Consider the following 20,269-nt stretch of genomic DNA (forward strand, 5'->3'; position numbering starts at 1 on the left):
AAAGACTCGTTCACAGAAGCTGCATGCAGCTGTGCTTGTGGTGTAGTGGTTGTCACATCCGCCTAACACGCGGAAGGTCCCAGGTTCGATCCCTGGCAAGCACAAGGCTTCTCTTTTTTTTCCCTGTTTCTTACTACATTATTAAACAAAGACTCGTTCACAGAAGCTGCATGCAGCTGTGCTTGTGGTGTAGTGGTTATCACATCCGCCTAACACGCGGAAGGTCCCAGGTTCGATCCCTGGCAGGCACAAGGCTTCTCTTTTTTTTCCTCGTTTCTTACTGCTTTATTAAGCAAAGACTCGTTCACGTAAGCTGCATCCAGCTGTGCTTGTGGTGTAGCGGTTATCACATCCGCCTAACACGCGGAAGGTCCCAGGTTCGATCCCTGGCAGGCACAAGGCTTCTCTTTTTTTCCCCGTTTCTTACTACTTTATTAAGCAAAGACTCGTTCACAGAAGCTGCATGCAGCTGTGCTTGTGGTGTAGTGGTTATCACATCCGCCTAACACGCGGAAGGTCCCAGGTTCGATCCCTGGTAGGCACAAGTCTTCTCTTTTTTTTTCCCGTTTCTTACTACTTTATTAAGCAAAGACTCGTTCACAGAAGCTGCATGCAGCTGTGCTTGTGGTGTAGTGGTTATCACATCCGCCTAACACGCGGAAGGTCCCAGGTTCGATCCCTGGCAGGCACAAGGCTTCTCTTTTTTTTCCTCCTTTCTTACTGCTTTATTAAGCAAATACTCGTTCACGTAAGCTGCGTCCAGCTGTGCTTGTGGTGTAGCGGTTATCACATCCGCCTAACACGCGGAAGGTCCCAGGTTCGATCCCTGGCAGGCACAAGGCTTCTCTTTTTTTCCCTGTTTCTTACTACTTTATTAAGCAAAGACTCGTTCACAGAAGCTGCATGCAGCTGTGCTTGTGGTGTAGTGGTTATCACATCCGCCTAACACGCGGAAGGTCCCAGGTTCGATCCCTGGTAGGCACAAGTCTTCTCTTTTTTTTCCCGTTTCTTACTACTTTATTAAGCAAAGACTCGTTCACAGAAGCTGCATGCAGCTGTGCTTGTGGTGTAGTGGCTATCACATCCGCCTAACACGCGGAAGGTCCCAGGTTCGATCCCTGGCAGGCACAAGGCTTCTCTTTTTTTCCCTGTTTCTTACTACTTTATTAAGCAAAGACTCGTTCACAGAAGCTGCATGCAGCTGTGCTTGTGGTGTAGTGGTTATCACATCCGCCTAACACGCGGAAGGTCCCAGGTTCGATCACTGGCAGGCACAAGGCTTCTCTTTTTTTCCCTGTTTCTTACTACTTTATTAAGCAAAGACTCGTTCACAGAAGCTGCATGCAGCTGTGCTTGTGGTGTAGTGCAGATTCCACTTCCGGCCACGCTAGCGTACGGACGCGGAATGAAGGGCTCCGACGGAGCGGTATCAGCGGCCCCAGCGGGCCGCGGTAACAGGCCTTTTGATGCTGTTGAAGATTATCAGGTTATCCTGCCGAACCTGCCAACAGGAAAAATTGTGCTGAACACTGTTTTTATGCACGCAGACGTAAGTGCAAGGCCATATCGAGTCGAGGATTTCAGGGACACGTTGATTCATCTTGGGATGCTCGCCGACGTTGTCACGCTGGGGGCGTATCAGATGAATCACGTCTGGGCTATCACCTTGAAAGATGCCACCGCTACGGAGAAGCTGCTCGCCGCAAAGGACGTCAAGGTGAAAGACCGCAAGTGCCTTATTATTGACCCTAATGACCGTGGCGTTCGCTTCAAGATTCACTGGCTGCTTCATGGTGTGTCGGACGAAGACGTGCGAACCGCACTCTTGCCGTACGGGAAGGTCAGTGAAGTTTCTAGAGAACGTTGGCGTGCTCAAGGCGTCGCAGACAAGGGCTCAACGACTCGAATGGTGACCTTGAAGTTGGGTCCTGGAGTCAAGATTGATGACCTTCCGCACCAAATCAAGGTGGCCGGTGAGCTTGCACTGATTGTTGTACCAGGCAGAGCCCCACTTTGCCTTCGTTGTAAAGCTAGTGGACACATCCGTAGGGAGTGCCAGGTGCCACGTTGCACTATTTGCCATCGCTATGGCCATGAGGCAACCCAATGTGCGAAAAGTTACGCAAGCGCCGCCGGTTCCCTGAGAGGCGTGGATACTTCAGAGCACCTTATGGACGAAGCGGATGCAGAAGAAACAGCGGCAGAAGTGGGACGCGAAGCCCCACCCACCGTTAAACCTTCCGAGTCGACCTCAGTAGAAGCGGCGGAGAAAAGCAAGGCATCTACCGAGCAGTGGCCACCGCTGACGGAGGCTGCTGATGCGAAGGTCCGCAAAAATAACGACCTCTGCGCTACACCGGCTGACAACGACGGGGACAAGCCCGCGGACATGGACATTTCGGAGGCTTCGACTTCCAGTCCGTCAGCCAAGCGGGCTCATGAGGACACTGGCGAGGCAACAACGAACGACGATGGTGAAGGACAACCCCCGAGCAAGACGGCCCCCATTCGACGGCCCACTTATCGACCTCGACCGAATCTGTCCACCAGCAAATCGGTGGCGGCAACTCCGCCACCTGCGCCGACGTAATGCTAACGGCGCCATGGCTCAACGGCCTGGCATGCCCTTTCTTCCTGAGGTAAGCACCATGTTGCCAGCCTCTCTTTGATATTGCAATGATCATCCTTGCTAAATCACTACGCATCGCTACGCTTAACGTACGAGGCCTTGCGTCAAAAAGAAAGCAGAGTCAGGTGTACCGTTTGGTGACCGAGAATGACCTCGACGTTGTAGCGATACAAGAGACTAAAGTAGATGGTGAAGCAGAGACTGGGAACATGGTGCGGCGTTTCACGTCGGTCTATGATACCGTGGTTAGTCATGCTGTAGGAACATCGGCGGGCTGTTGCCTACTGCTGCGCCGTAGCTTGTGCCTATCGAGACGGGTAATAATTTGTTGTGACGAGCGTTTGATTGTCTATGATTTCCTTCTTGAGAATAAGGAGTGGCGTATTATTTGCGTGTATGCACCCAATAATGTAGAAGAAAGACGCTCCTTTTTTGAGCATGTTCGCCAATTCTGCGAATGCCAGAAGCTAGTCATTATTATCGGCGACTTCAACTGCGTACTATCTGCAGCAGATAAAACGAGCAGGAGGAACTTTAATGATGCAAGCACCAAAGCTCTTCGAGAAATAGTGAGTGATTTCTGCATTGAAGATGTAGGAAAATGTTTAGAAGGTGCACGTGCTGTACAATTAACTCATTACCAAGGATCGAGCCATGCCCGACTAGACAGAGCGTACGTGTCTCTGGATATTTTACCATTTTGTCAGCAGTACCATGTTATGCCGGTCTGTTTCAGTGATCATTGCCTGGTTAAATTTACTATTGCTAATCGGGCGGAAACGCGAAATAAATTTCAATGGGAGTTATGGAAATTGAATAGCAAGCTGCTGAAAGACGAGGTCTTTGTGAAAGAAGCAATTGCAATACTTAAGACACTGAGTGTGGAAAGTAAATTGCTCATGGGGGAAAGGTGGGAATTCTTTAAAAATCAGATTAAAATGAAAGCACTGGAACGATCCAGCGCCGTCGCTAGAGAGGCAAGAGCTCAGGAAAACAGACTGCGTTCGAACCTTCAGATGCTTATCAATCAAGAAACACGCAGACCTGGCGAATTCATCGAGGACATCAAGACTATAAAACGCAAGCTAGAATTTATCGACATCGAGCGATACCGCGGTGCTTTAGTTCGAGCAAGAGCTGAGAGGCTGATAAGCGGGGAAACGCCGACGAAAAGAGCGTTGGGTGCGGAAAAGTGGCATGCGCAAAAGAAACAAATAGTAGAAATTGAACGCGAAGGCGTAATCACTAAAGAAACAAACGAAATAGTTAAAACTTTTTCGGAGTACTATAGTGCATTGTTCGCTAGAAGCGTGGTTGACATCGAACTTTTCAAAAGCGAGTTCCTTGCCTTGATAGCACGGCTAGACAACGAAACGAAAGAACTCTTGGAGCAGCCTATCACTGTTGGCGAGGTGAACTGTGCGATAGAGAGCATGACTTGTGGAAAGTCGCCGGGCCCGGATGGCCTTGGTGCTTCGTTTTATAAAGCTTTCAAGAACGCCCTGTCGCCAATTCTGACCAATATTTACAATGAAGCTTACGAAACAAAGTCTCTACCCCCGTCCTTCACTACAGCGCACACGATACTAGTACCTAAAACTGACGATCCCGTAAAATTACGTAACGTAGCTGCTTACCGGCCTATCAGCTTAACTAATAGTGATTATAAAATTTTCATGAAAGTTTTAGCTCAAAGACTGCAAACTGTAATAACAGAGATAGTAGGGCCACACCAGACGTGTGGCATCAAAGGTCGTTCGATTAAAACGAATACAAGCATCGCCCGTTCTATCCTGGAATGCTGTGATGTGACAGGTGCTGGAGTCGCCATGCTACAGATAGACTTCGAAAAAGCTTTTGATAGGGTTCCCCATGACGTTCTGTTGTGCGTGCTAGACCATGTCAATGTAGGCCATGTTATTAGAGATGGAGTCGCAATGGCGTACAGGTCGTGCACTACGCAGTTAATAGTGAATAAAGTGGTCAGTGAGCGTATACCAGTGCGACGATCTCTGCGTCAAGGGTGCCCTCTTTCAGCATTGCTTTTTGGTCTGTATGTTGAATCTTTTTGCCAGTGCATTATAAAGAACGAACAGATACGCGGTTTTAAATTACAACACGTAGAGGTGCGTTTGTTGGCCTACGCCGATGATATTGCCACATTTTGTACAGACTACGACAGCATTCTGCATGTTGCTAAAATGGTCAAGTCATTTTGTATTGCAAGTGGAAGTGCCGTGAACTGGGGGAAGTGTCTCGGGTTCTGGCACGGTCAATGGCCGTCTACCCCAGACACGTTCGCCAACTTAAGGTTTGTTACCACTCCCGTTAAGTATTTGGGTGTGCCGCTGAGCAATTATATTGACAGTGAACCACATTGGCATGATGAGATCGATAAACTACGAGAAAAAGCCAATAACTGGAACGGATGGAACCTGTCAGTCTTCGCTAAAGCTACAGTATGTAACTTATTCTTCATAAGTAAACTGTGGTATGTCATGCAAGTGATTCATTGTTCGAGAATGAATGTCCAAAAGCTCCACCGCATATTCGCAGTGTTTATTTGGGGCTCCACGTGGGAACGAGCTAGCAGAACAAATCTGTTTATGCGAGTCCGTAATGGTGGGATTGGTTTAAGCCATTTGTACTTACGCCAAGTAGTCAATCGTTTTATTTTCTTAAGGGATGTGGAACACCCCTTCCTGCGGACAATGTGCCAGCTACGATTAAGCCAGGCCTTACCTGACTTCGTTGTTTCGACAGAACACATGCACGGAAGCATTCGCGGTTTCCTCAAAGAAGTAGTTATGTCTGCGCGCTTTTTGTTTACTCGTTTTTCGTTGAGCTATTTAAGTGATGTAAGCAGGAAAAAGTTATACAGAGACCTGCGTGATATGGTGCTGCCTATGCCACTATACAGAACTCAGTACAGTACAACAAAGGGAAAAGATGTTCTCAAGCGTGTAAAAAGAATGCCTGTGACAGCAGGTGTGAAAACTTTCTTCTTTCGCTTACACACTGGCACGCTGACAGTGAAGACATGGATGGCCGAAAGGGGATTTTTCCTACCCTGGGGCGTACAGTGTGAAATATGTAAAAGAGATGAAACAATTGATCACGTGTTTTTAGAATGTTGGGATGCAGTGTTTCTGTGGGATATACTGCAGAGAACACTTAAGAAAGATTTTCCCCTGCACCCCCAAGGAATCAGGTTTTTGGCCATAGACAGTGTTGGTGGCGTACCCTATGACTTGATTATGCTCTTTGTACTGCACAGTGTCTGGAGATGTCGTGTGGCAGTGCGAAATGTGGATGTTGGAGCAAGATCGGCAAGTGAATACTTTAAGGATAGCCTTCACAGATTTGTGGAAGAGCAGAAGTCTCAACCCAACGTACCGGAATGGTTGCCGAAAGTAGAATTGTTGTTGATTCAGCGCTATTTTTAGTACCACGTTCTCTAAGACCAGAGAACGTTTTTAACTATTCACCCTTTGTTATATTATTGTATTGTTAACCAATCTGTATGTACTGAAACTGGAAATAAAAAAAAAAAAAAAAAAAAAAAAGTGCTTGTGGTGTAGTGGTTATCACATCCGCCTAACACGCGGAAGGTCCCAGGTTCGATCCCTGGCAGGCACAAGGCTTCTCTTTTTTTTCCTCCTTTCTTACTGCTTTATTAAGCAAAGACTCGTTCACGTAAGCTGCGTCCAGCTGTGCTTGTGGTGTAGCGGTTATCACATCCGCCTAACACGCGGAAGGTCCCAGGTTCGATCCCTGGCAGGCACAAGGCTTCTCTTTTTTTCCCTGTTTCTTACTACTTTATTAAGCAAAGACTCGTTCACGTAAGCTGCATCCAGCTGTGCTTGTGGTGTAGCGGTTATCACATCCGCCTAACACGCGGAAGGTCCCAGGTTCGATCCCTGGCAGGCACAAGGCTTCTCTTTTTTTCCCTGTTTCTTACTACTTTATTAAGCAAAGACTCGTTCACGTAAGCTGCATCCAGCTGTGCTTGTGGTGTAGCGGTTATCACATCCGCCTAACACGCGGAAGGTCCCAGGTTCGATCCCTGGCAGGCACAAGGCTTCTCTTTTTTTCCCCGTTTCTTACTACTTTATTAAGCAAAGACTCGTTCACGTAAGCTGCATCCAGCTGTGCTTGTGGTGTAGCGGTTATCACATCCGCCTAACACGCGGAAGGTCCCAGGTTCGATCCCTGGCAGGCACAAGGTTTCTCTTTTTTCCCCGTTTCTTACTACTTTATTAAACAAAGACTCGTTCACAGAAGCTGCATGCAGCTGTGCTTGTAGTGTAGTGTAGTGATTGAAGTTGAGCAAGCCTTCGATGGACTAAGCTCACGAAAGTCACCTGGGCCATGGTCTTGGGGCAACAGTGTACAAGTTTTTCAAAACTGGATTGGCAGAAGCGCTACGTCGAGTTATAGTTGAATGCTATGATAAAAAACTAACACCTTCGTCATTTCGAAAATCGCACGTTGTACTAATTCCTAAAACTAATGAACCGTCGAAACGGCTCTCAGTAGAAGCGTATCGACCGATACGCCTAAGTTTAACAAACACCGATTACAAGGTTTTCATGAAAGTTTTAGCTCGCCATTTCTAAAGTGTTATAAGGTCCCTTGTCGGATCTTATCAGACCTGTGGCATTAAAGGCAGACCCATTTTTACAAATATTCATGTAGCAAGAACTGTTCTCGAATGTTGGTATATCATGGAGGGTCGAAGGGCTATGATTCAACTAGACTTAAATAAGGCTTTTGACAGAGTGATACAGGGTAAATTGTTTCTAACATTAGAACACGTGAATGTGGGATCAGTAATTTTAGATGCTGTTTTAATGGTGTATGACAAATGCACAGTGTTAAAGATATTCCCGTTCCCCCCACCATCGCGAGGTCGCTGGTCGACACTTGCCTGCCTACGAGAAAAGTTTGGGGATTGGAACTCCAGCGTACGTGTTCTGGGAACAGGATAATGGACAGCACCAGACGGGCTCTTGCTGAACCGGACGGCGCGGCCGACAAGAACGTGAGAAAGAGAGAGGGTGGCCGGAGCGGGGGAACTCGGCGGCCGAGGAAAGAGAGGCAGCCGAACGACGAAGGATGAAAGATCCTCAGCTCCTTCACCCCAGTTGTAAATAATGTAAATAAACATCTTGTACCATTTATACACCTCAGCGTCACCGAGTTATTGATAGCGAACCTTTTTATAACAAATTTTTGGTGCCGAAACGCGGGATTTCTTAGCGGATACAAGGGGTTCAGCGAACACTGATATAACTGGACCGAACAAAGATGGAGCGTCTCCGAACAAAGCTGACCGTGTTGCGCATCGAGCTGGAGAAGCTGAGGGAGGAGCTCGTGCTACTGAAGACCAAAGATGAATTGGAGCCAGACCAAGAAGACCGCATCACGACAGTAGGAGATGAATCGGAGGCCATCGTCAAAGATCTGAAGCAGCAAGACGCGTTCATCGAACCGTACGTTAGCACAGATGACCTCGCCGAGGAGTACGGAGGCGTGCGGAGATACCACGCGCTCATCACACGTATGCGGACCCGACTTGAGCGTTTGCAGCGAAAGAGCCTGGATCATGGGAAGTACAACGGACTTATCGCCCACCAGCGGCGCAGAGCCTCTCAAGCTACCAAAACTGGAACTCCAAAAGTTCAACGGTGACCGTCTTGGCTGGCAGCCATTTTGGGAGCAATTCCGTCAGTCTGTGCATGAAAACGGCGCCCTTTCAAGTTTCAAACATCGAGCGAGTCTTGTACCTCCGTGCGCTGCTGTCGGGCAGAGCGGCTGCAGCGGTGAGTGGCACCCAGGGCAGTGAACAGAACTACGAGTACGCCAAAAAGACCTTGAAGGAACGTTTCGGCCGACAGGACATGCTTGTGCAGAAGCACCTCACGCAGTTGTTGGATCTGCTGTCAGTTAAAACACTGAATGACGTGAACGCGCTCCGTTGCCTGCACGAACGTCGAGAGAAACATTGCCGGGCTGAAAATCTGGATGTTGAAGCAAAATACGGTGCGAAGATGTACACAGTCTTGTTTCGCGTGTTGCCCGCAGAGTGGGCTGTCGAGTTCCACAAGACTCACGTAACCGACAAAGATGTGCTCGACATTTCCACTCTTGATGCGATTCTCGGCTCGCTTCGCCTGGAACTGGAGAGCCGAGAAAGGGTGCACGCATATGCCACGCACAAGCTCTACATCAGCCGGCTATGAGTTACCTTCCAAAGGATAAGCACCGTGATCATATCAGGGAAAAGGGCTCAGCCACCAGCCTCAAGGTGTGTGTCCAATGCGACGCAGAAAGGTGTCCCCTTTGCGATTGTCACACACACGAGGCGGCTGAATTAATGCACTGCTCCCATGCCGATAAAGGAACTAAAAACGAAGCTCCGAACCAAAGGGAGGTGCTACCGTGCTACCGTTGTGCTAAAAGAGGCCACACCACTAAAGAATGCAGTGATTGCACAATCCACTGTGCGAAATGTGGCCGCCGTCATATTACTCCGCTTTGTGACCCTCCAGCGTAGTCCACCGGCAAGAACACATCCATACAGAGCTCCACTCGACGGCTTCACTCAGCAATCACAGCAAGAATTCGGTTCTGCTACACAAGCGTTTATGAAAGAAACAATAAAGAAGAGGCACATTCGCTTAAAAGGCAGCAGCTCTGCTGCTTCTGGTATCCTTCGTGCTGGAGCGGCTTATCAAGTTATTTGGACAACAGGAGTCCGCAGTGGACGGATAGCCGCTGGACTGTATCGATACGCTAATTAGTGCGTCAATCAAACATACAAACTCATACATGACATCCTTCGCGACCAAAAGTGTGTTGTAACTAGTCGAATAGTGGAGCTTCTTGGTACACGGCGAAATAACGGACTCTAGCTTGGCTTATTTTCATGCATGAATCTCGTAACGATGCTAAGGGGTTGGCGATGCGAGATGTGTTTTCAGGCCGTGCAAAAGCGATCGCAGTTGCTAAGAGATCAACGAATGAGTTGAACGAGATCGTCTGGGACACACCCACAGCGTCCATCTCTGCCCTGCGGAAAGGATCATTTTGCCGATGTCGGCGCCTCATCGTCGCCCACATCGAACGAAGAGTCAAAGCCTCAAGAAGGTGGGACCTAGATCTCAACCGAAGAGAACTTATCATCAACCTCCTGCTTTACCTCTTGTCATCTCCAAGACAGTTGTGCTTCGCTGAAGTTGCTGGTATGACGTCCTTGGAATTCTTGTATTTTTTTTAATTTCTGAAAGTTTTATCCATTTGTAAAAAAAAAAAAAACTATTGTGGGTGCGTTTCAGGCCAAGACGGCCTTTGGAAATGCTGTAGTACTTTTCAATTTCTGAAGGTTTCATACAATTGTAACAAATTTTATTGTGGGTGCACTTCTGACCATAAAGACAGGCATTTAAAATTTCATTTTTCAATTTCTGTAAGTTTCATCAAGTTGTAATATCACCGCCTAAGCACTCTGTACAGATGGCTAACCAACGAAGCTGGAACACTCGGCGCCGGTGTTTATCAATGGGTTAATCCCGAAGGTTCATTAAAGTCTTTCTCAGTTATTAGTTACGTCTGTCCAGAAATCTTAATTGGTGTTTGCCTAACATGTGTTCCCTTCTGCCTTTTTAGTGGACCAGTGGTGAGTAGTGGGATTTTCCCGATTGCTGTGACACATACGTTTTTTGAAACGCGAATGACTGACTCCGTCTCCCGGTTCCGACTTGGGAGGAGCCACCGACGTGACTTTAGGGCGCCCATAAGGTCCCCATGATCCATTTCCTCAGGACCTTAATAAAGTTCTTCACTCTCTCTTCTTCATTTTTAATAGACCAGTGGTGAGTAATGGAGCTTGCCCAATTTCTGTGCGCTAGGAGTTTTTGCGCACGTAGAACGTACGAACTTTGGTTTCGCCTACACTCTTAATCGGGTCCTGGTTAAATGCTGGCTATATCTAGGAAACCAGACAAAAAATGTCGGGTTTCCTGGCTATATCTAGCACTGTGTAGCCATATACAGTCTCGCTGTGACTGCTTATGTTAAGTTAAAAAAAAAGATTTCGGCATAAGAGGTCGCATTAAATCACGAGCAGAACACGCGTTCCTATCTTTGCACTTTGCGTCCAATCGTAGTCATGTCCACCTATAGTATCACTTCCTAAAAAAAATAAAAGCATTTGTCGTAACTGTTCCCTCTGAGTCTTCCCAGCAGATTCAGAACCAGGTCATTCGCAATTGTTACCAACGGTTATTTTTGCTCTAATGCTTTCGCTTAACTTCAGGCTAACATCATTCTTTGTACATCTTGTTTGTTTAGCTATCGTTAAATTATTCCCTTGCTTAAATTACTTAACAAAAAGACTGTTTGCGAATTTACACTCACTAGGTCATTGTCATTAATACAAACTGCAATACGTTTGCCTATAATTCCACTGCTAATATCTAAATGTAAGCCGTCAACTACGGAAAATGACGTCCTCGCTTTTGGCGTTAACACTTTCAATTGACTTACATTATTTATGTAAGTCACCGTTATCTTTGAATGGATAGAAACGTCAATTATTGAACTGCTTCACTTTCAGATAAGTAGATTATTGCTCGATTAAGTGTTCGGCTGTTTAGTGATGTATTTTAATTTTCTTGCTAACTTTTTACACTCTATGACATTGCACGCGAGCAACTATTTTTCAGCATATTTTTATGAACTCTCGTTACACACCTCTTACGAGCAAATCATCTTTTTGCAGTCGTATGAAGTTCAGACCCCTGAGTGCATTCTTTTGCATATACCGTATTTGCCCGATTCTAGCACGCACCCGATTGTAATATGCAGGTAACTTTAGATTAGGAAAAAAAAATAAAGATGCCGATTTCGTTTTACAGCCCGGTTCTAATTCGCGCACAAATTGAGGGCGACATTAGGCGAAAAAAAAAAGTGCTCGCTAGAACCGTAAAAGTACGGTAATTCTTGCATGATGAACTTATGATAAACTTATACATAGTTTTCACGGACGTCACAACTGGGGCTTGTGGGATAGGTGGCCGCCATGATGGTGAACTGCTAGCGCGGTGTTATCGTTGGGTGCGTGTGCAGGTCCGATATTTTCGCGTTGTGCGGGTTCAGTAACAGCGCGGCGTCACAATGCCGATGGGTGCGATGACTGGCTGCAGTGCGAGAAGCACGTCTGCCGCACAGAAAATGGACCTGGAGCCAAGAACCGGGCTCTACCGATTGCCGAAAGTGATAACTCGGCAATGCGACCGCACGAAAGTGTTGTCGGAGCAGCGTCGTCGTCTCTGGCTCGCTCGCATCAACAGAAAGGGCCTCAAGAACCTGGATTACCTCCGTGTATGCGGTCGGCGTTTCATCTCAGGTAAGCAAAACAGGATGAAGCGAAAACTTCAAAAAATTAACGCCACCGCTTACAATCGCCTGCAACACAGCCGTCGCTGTGTGTGCAGCGGTTTAAATCTGGAGCTCTCCGGGTCGCGTTCGAGCCCGTTCCGGATCTTCTGCTGCTTAACGGGCACCTTCGACTGCGATCCGCGCGTACTGCAACCGAGTTAAAATGTCACTGTCTGCACCAAACTGCTGAGTTTAACGTGCTCGATGCGTGTTGTTTGTACCGTGCATTGAAAATGCCGTTCACATCGGGCTAATGATCGCGAGTGCCTCTGTAATTTTGCGCTGTTCGTAACAGCTTGTAACGAGACCGTTTTCGCGCTGAAGTCGCAATTTCACATGCAACAGCGCGCCAGGTTTTCACTGTTGATGTTTTGTAATTTGCAGGACAGCCAGCGAGTCTAATGGACAACACAAACCCGGATTGGGTGCCGAGCCAACACTTGGGATACAGCAACCGCACAGCACCGGGCGTTAATACTTCTCGGTACAAGCGCGCCAAAAATCGGCTGGCAAAAAAAAAAAAAAAAAAAAAAAAAAAAGAGGTGGCCACAGCCGCGAACGCAGCTAACATTCAGCCGGCAGAGGTTGACCATCCTTCGCCTGAAATGGTCGATGCAGACGATCACTTCAGTCAAGAGACGCCTGCTGAATAACTTTACCTCGCTCAACACGATGACGCGCTTGGAGGGCAGCCGCTTTGCTGTCACGCCGCTCACACGGCCACTGGTGAAGTAGTTGTGAGCCTCAAGTGACTTGTAAGCTTTCATTTCGGTGAGCGATACGTGGTTCGTCCACAGCACCAAATAGTTCACGATGTCGGCATGCGTCGTAACCGGTAGTAGCTCCACGTCCGTCGTCGTGTCAGTACCGGCGCACAACGTGTAGGGGTCAACTCCATCGCACATGCTGATCTTCGCTTCATAACGTGCACGCGTCGGACCCGCCAGCTCGGCAAAATATGACGGGCAGAATTCCTTCCGCCTGACAGGCGCCATCATTCAAACACTCGATAGCTCGCAAGTAGCAAAATCAATTACTACCACGCCGACAGACTGCAGGAAGACAGCGATGAACACTTGTGCGCACGCTTGGGCATGCTCGCGCGCGTTTGTCGCTGTTCTCCAACATGGCGGACACCGCCAGCAGACGACGGTGTGACGTCACATGAAAACTATGTATATGGAAACTGAAACTTCCTATTCACATGGTTTGCCTACGAAATGGCTCGCTCCTGCAGAATTCAGATAGTCAGCTTTCCTGCAGTCGGGCTAAAAAGCGCGACATTCCGGTTTCATTGCCGAAATGGTGGCGCCATCCTACGGGTTACGCTAAAACGAAAGACGACATTTATTTTTATGGAAACCAATAGGTGGCGGCACCTGTGCACGTTTTGTAGTCTGTGCACGATGATGGTCGTCTTTGAAAAGGGTCGCAGTATTTTATTACGTGACACATGCAGCTTCATCCCACTACACTTTAATTGCAGAGAACAAGTTATGGTATTAGGGTCTCTCGGTAACTGTAAGAATTTCTGAATTTCGCAACTCCTCTTTTTTTCTATTTGAATAATCACTGCGTGAACACGTAAAGCAGGTTACGCGCGGTACGAGTTCCTTGAAAGAATTTAATATTCTCAACATACTGCAACGTGATTTGGAGTATTACTCGCCAAGAATATGTACACTTATCTTGAATCACTGAGTGTCCGTACAAAGCCAGTTTAAAGTCAATGCCAGAGGCGTAGGTTTTCCATTCACCCGGAGGAGGAGGGGGAAGTCGTTGAGGAATTTCTTGAAAGATGTTGCTGCTGATGCTACTGCTGCTGCTGATGCTGCTGATGATGAAAGCGTTCAATTTCGACGTAATGATGAACATACTGATGGTCACATTGATCACGTTGATGATGAATGCATTGAAGCAGAGCTGTCGGCGAGTAACGGCGCCTTGAATCGTGGTGGTGATGATGAAAGCGTTGAACGTGACGGTGAACGCATTGATGATGGAGATAATGAACGATGATGATGAAAGCGTTGAAGCAGAGTCATTAACAAGCGTAGTAGAGTAGAGCATTGTATCCGTGGCACACACCCAAGCAAAGTCCCCACGAACGATGAAAAAGATTATGATAATGATAATGAAGACGTTGATTAGGATAAACGGTAATGGTGATGATGATTACCGCGTTTAAACAGAGTCGACGGCAAGCAAAGTTTCCATGTACGATGAATAACGATGGTGGACCCAGGGTAGCTGGTGTTCCTAGCGTCCACTTCCGTGGACGCTTGTTTTCGTCTAGAAATAAAGAGCTAAGCTTTCCTGGTTTTAGAGTTATCCCCTCTTTCGCCTGTTGCATGTATGCAAAAAAAAAAAAAAAAAAAAGGTTACTTGCACAACTGCATTGGCCTTTAGGTACAACGGGCTAGTAACTCCAGCAGAAAATGTCGAATATGGTACAATACCGATGTAGACCTACGTATATTGACATGAAGCCTGTTTGCGTAAGGTGTCCTACTCACGTTTTCTTCAAGAACGACACCTAAATGTTTTGCCCGTTCACCAGATGGCGCAGTTCTCTGACGAAACAGCCTTATGCCACAGCAGCTAGAGCGCTGCCAAACGGAAAGACATATCATCAGGGCAGGTCTGTAACATTAGATCCTGACAAAAATTACATTCCTTCTTCAGTCGCGCAAGAGCCCAGGGAACGAGCTCCAGGCGAGGTGTTACGTAAGTAGGCTCGTGTGCTTGGCAGCGAAGCATCGTGGCAAAGTCAGCCTTTTCATCTGACTAGCGTGAAGAGAGATGCGCTGCCATGCGAGGCGACGATATAAGGCGAAAGCCTTATACGCCTCGTCAAACGGGAAAAGTGTGTGTCGGCGTAGTCGTTGTCGTCAACATGAATGGCACCAAAATCATCATCGAAGAAGACGATGATAATGATGATTTGACGACGATGAGGAGGAACAGATAACCACAGTGGATGGCTTTCGCCCTCGAGTCGTCTTTTCATATCAGTGCCAATTTGGAACTTTTGCCCACCGCGAGTGCGCGGTGGGCAAAAAAATTCACAGCATATCCACGGGTGAATGATGAAGAGCTTGGGCGAAGCTCCTGAAGCAATCATGGTTACACCGTGAAATCTTCAGTGGTTTCGCCCAGCAGTAATCAAAGCGATAGCCCAGTACATCATCAAAGACGTGACAAACACTGTATGTATTTATACAAGAAATTTTATTAATCGTAAGTGGTAGCTAGACGTGGCTTCCGTTCGCCTTTCATTATAAGACAGGCAGACATCCATTCAGTCATCTGAACGTTCATCAGTACTTATTATTCCCTCATGCTTTTTCATTATGGAACAAGTCACCTCAGGAGGTCGTTAATGCGGACACAACACAATCGTTCGCCCATCTCGTCAATGACCTAGCACTTGATTTTTAACATTACAATATAGTATGTTCCTCATAGGTGCTGAGATTTTTTGTATTTCTGTATGAATGCCATTATTGCTATGTATCAATTATATTTTTCCCTGATGTTGAGAATTTTCTTAATTTCGTATCTTGTATTGTATTTTCATTGTGCTTTTTATTCTGATTTTGTCACTGACATTTGTTATCCACTCCTGCTTGGGCCCGAACAGGGCCTGCAGTATTTGTAAATAAGTAAATAAATAAATTATAACGGCTTTATGGTCGGTGAAGTGATGGATCGGTGATGGGTCGTAGTGGGATGTTTGCAAAGACGAAGTAGTGGGCAGTTTGCAAAGGATCGGTGATGGGTCGTAGTATACTGCGGGTTACGCCTTACACCGGACGCCTTACGCCTTACGCCGGACAAGGTTAGACTAAGAGGAGCTTCGCCCCTAAAATTTTCTGCTTCTGTCTGCATTTTGACTTGTCTCCTCGGGATCGTCGCGCTCGTAGTCGACCTCGTAGTTTCTTATCGGCTAATCATAGTAATTAGTGGTAGTAATTGCAATACTAGAGTACAGGAAGAACCACCGATAGTTACTCCTATACACTGATTGTAGTAGGAGACGGAGTATATTAGGTAGTAGACGGACTACCATGGGCGTAGCCAGGGGGGTGGTTGGGGGGGTTCAAACCCCCCCCCCCCCGAAATCTTTCAGTTTTGCTTGCGCATATATATATATACACGCGCACATACAAACGCACGCACGAACATACATAAAGTATGGTTGAACCCCCCCCCCCACCCCCCCCGAAAAAAATTACTGGCTAGGCCCCTGCGGACTACATTAGGTAGGTCTTACAAAGCGTGAGATTTGAAATTAAGTGACGACAGAGGGGGTGGGAGGAAAACAGAGAGATATAAAGCGGAATTTTGCGAACTCGCACAGCCAGTGCCTTCTCTCCAGGGAAGCTGAGCCCGTATTCCTAACAAAGTCTTACGCTAAAAATGTTTGTAGGATAATATCTCAGCCAATCACGATGCTGGACGTATCATTAGCGAAGCAGGCTGACCAATGGTAAGATGCACTTACGAAAGAGAAGTTCTGTGAATTCGTCTCCTATTCGTTTATTTATTTTCGAGCATTTGCTTTGAGAAACTTAATCGCCTTGGATTTAACCACACATGGAAATGTCGTGTGCCTATGACTCGTCACAGTTTCCGTTTCGCGCCAACTTAAGTTCTGTGTCAAATGTCCCTATCGTGACGTCAGGTAACCGAGCGAATAAGGTCATAATTAACCCACATGTACTCAATAATTATTGCGCGAGCATGCACATAATGGGTCCATGTGTTTCAGCAAATATGAAGCTTGTCCAACTCCTCACGAAGGTCCCTGAAGACAACGAGTGAACACGCTACTTACTTTTTGCAGCATTTAAATGTAGAGGAAAAAGAGGGTGTCCATTATTATTTCCAAAACGCGCAACTAAACGACCTTTTCCATGAGTTACCTCAAACACAACCTACATTTCCACCGAGTGTAAACAAGATGCAATGTTCAATCATGTAAAACGCTAAGAAACATTGCGTACATAGGCGTGCGCACAGGGGGGGGGGGGGGCAGGGGGCGCCCCCCCCTAATCACCTAAGAGGGGGACGCGAAATCTGCCCCTTACATTGACCTTTCTAGTCACCTAGGGGGGGGGGGGGGGCGAAATCGGCCCCATACATTGACTTAGTAGGCTTGGCGGGGCGCTGCGATGAACCTTTGCCCCCCCTGATGGGCAACCCTGCGCACGACTATGATTGCGCACATATACCATAGAGGCTAGGCATTGCTTTCCAGCACGATGTACGATCTGGCTTCTTGGTAGACCACGATTTAAGTGTTTTTAAAGACAGCGCAATCAAAACAGAGGAGACCTAGAAGCGAAAAAGGTGGAAGCGCTTTCCGATACTCGCTTAAATATGCAGTTCAGTCGCCGTGTTCATCAACACACGCTCATCGAATGTTATGTACATTGCGTGCAAGCGTATAAGCTGTTTTGGAGGAGGAGCAGTTGGAGACCGGGCTGTGCACTTGGAACCCTGGGAACCAGCTATCTCTGTTTCACAGGGCTAGCTGGTCACCAGAGCTAGAAATTGAAATAATAAAACTTGTCAGGATGCCGTGCGCCTGAGCGAGAAAAAAAAAAGAATGAAAAGAAGTTCGTGTTAAGTCGCTTGACGACAATTGCAACATGGTTCTTCTGGAGACAAAGTTTCGCCTCTATTAGAATTCCAGACCATGCGGGCAGGTTTCACCGCATGTCAAACAGGGGTCAGCTGTTATTTTGTGTCGCAATCGGGCAAAAAAAAAAAAAAAAAATGCCGGGGCTCACTCTACACTGAGTACAGTCAAGCCAGGCGAAGGACAATGCGACTGCGACGCTGGGCCACGAACGCGCGAGAAAGGAATTACATTATGGCATCATTATGGTATAAGAACGTCTTCCTTCCTTGTGGGGAAACTCGCCTGATTTTTGTTTCTGGTGAATTTCTACGACACGAAGATACACTCCGGACTATAGGACGATACCACTTCGGAATGACTTTTTTGTAGCCTGGCGTTCCGTAACACGAAAGCCAATCTAAGAATACGCGTGTTATTTAACTCAGCTCCCATAGGAATGTGGTCGCTGTAGTCGGGAATCGGAACTAAGAACTTTAGTACAGTTAGTTGTGCACAATGTCGTGAAACTAGTTGTTGCTCGTTATTTTTCATTATCTTAGTGCAATCAACGGGGTCAATATGAGCCAATCGAATTATTTTATTTATTTATTAGCCCTTTGGAAACTCCACTCCGACCACAAGAAAGAAGACCGCACCGCCCTCACCGGGCAAACGCTAGAATCCGGCAACAGTGCGAGGGGATTACACAGATGGCAATCGGGCTGCATTGCCTCCATGGCTGTGCTAAATATAATGTGGTCAGCCGCAAACGAAGGAAGCAGAAGTGGTCGCGATAAGAATAAGGTATACAACTAAGCGTCACTGCGCGTAAGCTTAGCCCTCATAACGTGGCCTCATTACAAGATGTCTGCTCAACCAGTAGACAACAATGGGAAGTCACGTGTATGGAGCACGCCTTCTAAAAAGGTGGGCATGGGAATGAGGTTTGGAAAGTAGGAATTGGGCTGTTTACGACAACAGCGAGAGACAATAGCGACGCTCGAAGCAAGCAATCTCATCCTGTGATCGACGCGCTCTGCAATCTTCGGATATGGTTTAACTACGCGGTCGTGCGCGCTTCGCAGGACTCGCGTATAGAGTCGCACGAACATCCACCGGCGCACACAATAGCGGGACGTTAATTTGGTCGTCAATCCTTAGGTAATATAATGATTTGGAGGTTCTTCTCTTTACCGACGATCTTTACCGACTGGTCTTGCTCTCAGCATATTTCGTCATGTGGTTTATACATATTATCTACAGAGCAACGTTTCTCTTACTGCCTTGAACACCGAGCATTTCAGCTCAACTTTATTGCGACGAACTTTATTGCAACTTTATTGCGACAATTCAATACTTCTTTTTTTTTTTGTTCTTGGGGGATTAAGCAAATTTCTACGTTTTATAGGCAGACATATCCGTGTGGCTTCGACACATTAGTGCACACTGGCTGCTATGCTAATACAATATCGGATGTAGGGCTACTGAACCAAACTTGAAGCTTAGAATAACAGAGAGCTGAGCTAGTTGGTAAGTATTCATTCTAAAAAGACAGGGCGTGAAAAACACGGACACAAGAAAGAAGTCAGGACACCACAAACGCCGACTAACAACTGAATAGACGCACAACGGCTGAAAAGAAAGAAGGCACGAAAACTTATCTGCGCATGCCCGTGCAACAGGCGAACCTATCAATCCGGCACGCGTGGCGGTCTACGTGGAAGATAACTGTTAAGGCATTTGATTTCATCTTTATGCAAGTTAATCGACGGTTGGCTCACGCATGCGCTACCACTATTCTCGATATGCCATGCTTCAATCATCAGGCGCGCTTCTTCATTTATATGACGGTACAACACTGCGCATTCATCGAATTTTGGCGTGCACTTACAATCTCGACAATGTAAAGATAGATTAGAATGTGAGCCTCCTGTTTGCGATCTCTTATGTTCCAACAATCTCTGGTTAATGCATCGGCCCGTTTGTCCTACGTAGAAGCGGCCGCAGCTGAAAGGGACCTTATACACCACACTCGTACGGCAATCAGTGAATTTGTTGGTGTGTTTTACGAAACAAACATCGGTCCGCTTCTTGTCTTTTACTCGCCCATTCTTCCTCTGCACAGCGGCACAAATCTTACCTAGCTTATTGGCCGCCGTGAAAACAACATTAACGCCGTATCTACTTCCTACTTTCTTTAGCCTGTGAGATACGCAATGAATGTACGGTATACCTACGACACCTTTCTTCCTATCGCTTTCTGCAACCATGCTTGGACTTAACACAATAGTCTTCTTTCAACGTTCAGCAACCGTGGCCACTGCATCACGAGGATACCCTACATCTAAAAGACGCGGAACCTGTGCGTTAAAGGCTATCACTCATTTTGTGCTCACACGACTTGGTGAGGGCCGATTTAAGGCAAGACATGGCAATGCCGTTTTTTACAACCTTCGAGTGCTTCGACGAAAAATTTAACAGCGGTTTCGAAGATCTAGGAGAATACTGCCAGCACACGTGGTTCTTCTGGAACGTTAAGGAAATGTCTAGAAATTATATTCCATTAT

At 46.9% G+C, this 20,269-nt stretch overlaps 1 protein-coding gene and 14 non-coding genes across 15 annotated transcripts; all 15 read left to right on the forward strand.

Moving 5' to 3' along the window:
- The first annotated feature begins 31 nt into the window (after positions 1 to 31).
- Positions 32 to 104, forward strand: Trnav-aac (transfer RNA valine (anticodon AAC)). The gene has a single exon. It is a non-coding gene; the product is annotated as a tRNA-Val (tRNA).
- A 74-nt stretch (positions 105 to 178) lies between these two features.
- Trnav-aac (transfer RNA valine (anticodon AAC)) lies at positions 179 to 251 on the forward strand. Its single transcript has one exon. It is a non-coding gene; the product is annotated as a tRNA-Val (tRNA).
- A 74-nt stretch (positions 252 to 325) lies between these two features.
- Positions 326 to 398, forward strand: Trnav-aac (transfer RNA valine (anticodon AAC)). Its single transcript has one exon. It is a non-coding gene; the product is annotated as a tRNA-Val (tRNA).
- A 73-nt stretch (positions 399 to 471) lies between these two features.
- Positions 472 to 544, forward strand: Trnav-aac (transfer RNA valine (anticodon AAC)). Its single transcript has one exon. It is a non-coding gene; the product is annotated as a tRNA-Val (tRNA).
- Positions 545 to 618: 74 nt separating this feature from the next.
- Positions 619 to 691, forward strand: Trnav-aac (transfer RNA valine (anticodon AAC)). The gene has a single exon. It is a non-coding gene; the product is annotated as a tRNA-Val (tRNA).
- Positions 692 to 765: 74 nt separating this feature from the next.
- Positions 766 to 838, forward strand: Trnav-aac (transfer RNA valine (anticodon AAC)). Its single transcript has one exon. It is a non-coding gene; the product is annotated as a tRNA-Val (tRNA).
- A 73-nt stretch (positions 839 to 911) lies between these two features.
- Trnav-aac (transfer RNA valine (anticodon AAC)) lies at positions 912 to 984 on the forward strand. The gene has a single exon. It is a non-coding gene; the product is annotated as a tRNA-Val (tRNA).
- Positions 985 to 1,057: 73 nt separating this feature from the next.
- Trnav-aac (transfer RNA valine (anticodon AAC)) lies at positions 1,058 to 1,130 on the forward strand. Its single transcript has one exon. It is a non-coding gene; the product is annotated as a tRNA-Val (tRNA).
- A 73-nt stretch (positions 1,131 to 1,203) lies between these two features.
- Positions 1,204 to 1,276, forward strand: Trnav-aac (transfer RNA valine (anticodon AAC)). The gene has a single exon. It is a non-coding gene; the product is annotated as a tRNA-Val (tRNA).
- A 115-nt stretch (positions 1,277 to 1,391) lies between these two features.
- LOC125757355 (uncharacterized) lies at positions 1,392 to 2,590 on the forward strand. Its single transcript, XM_049412867.1, has one exon. It carries the CDS (start codon positions 1,406 to 1,408, stop codon positions 2,588 to 2,590), a length of 1,185 nt encoding a protein of 394 aa, XP_049268824.1. The 5' UTR covers positions 1,392 to 1,405.
- Positions 2,591 to 6,195: 3,605 nt separating this feature from the next.
- Trnav-aac (transfer RNA valine (anticodon AAC)) lies at positions 6,196 to 6,268 on the forward strand. The gene has a single exon. It is a non-coding gene; the product is annotated as a tRNA-Val (tRNA).
- Positions 6,269 to 6,342: 74 nt separating this feature from the next.
- On the forward strand, positions 6,343 to 6,415 carry Trnav-aac (transfer RNA valine (anticodon AAC)). The gene has a single exon. It is a non-coding gene; the product is annotated as a tRNA-Val (tRNA).
- Positions 6,416 to 6,488: 73 nt separating this feature from the next.
- On the forward strand, positions 6,489 to 6,561 carry Trnav-aac (transfer RNA valine (anticodon AAC)). The gene has a single exon. It is a non-coding gene; the product is annotated as a tRNA-Val (tRNA).
- Positions 6,562 to 6,634: 73 nt separating this feature from the next.
- On the forward strand, positions 6,635 to 6,707 carry Trnav-aac (transfer RNA valine (anticodon AAC)). The gene has a single exon. It is a non-coding gene; the product is annotated as a tRNA-Val (tRNA).
- A 73-nt stretch (positions 6,708 to 6,780) lies between these two features.
- Positions 6,781 to 6,853, forward strand: Trnav-aac (transfer RNA valine (anticodon AAC)). The gene has a single exon. It is a non-coding gene; the product is annotated as a tRNA-Val (tRNA).
- Positions 6,854 to 20,269: the final 13,416 nt, after the last annotated feature.

Source organism: Rhipicephalus sanguineus, chromosome 2, assembly GCF_013339695.2.
Source record: "Rhipicephalus sanguineus isolate Rsan-2018 chromosome 2, BIME_Rsan_1.4, whole genome shotgun sequence".
In the NCBI taxonomy this organism is placed as follows: Eukaryota; Metazoa; Arthropoda; class Arachnida; order Ixodida; family Ixodidae; genus Rhipicephalus; species Rhipicephalus sanguineus.

Coding starts and splice junctions, on each gene's coding strand:
- LOC125757355 (XM_049412867.1), top strand. CDS start 1,406: ATGAAGGGCTCCGACGGAGCGGTATCAGCGGCCCCAGCGGGCCGCGGT.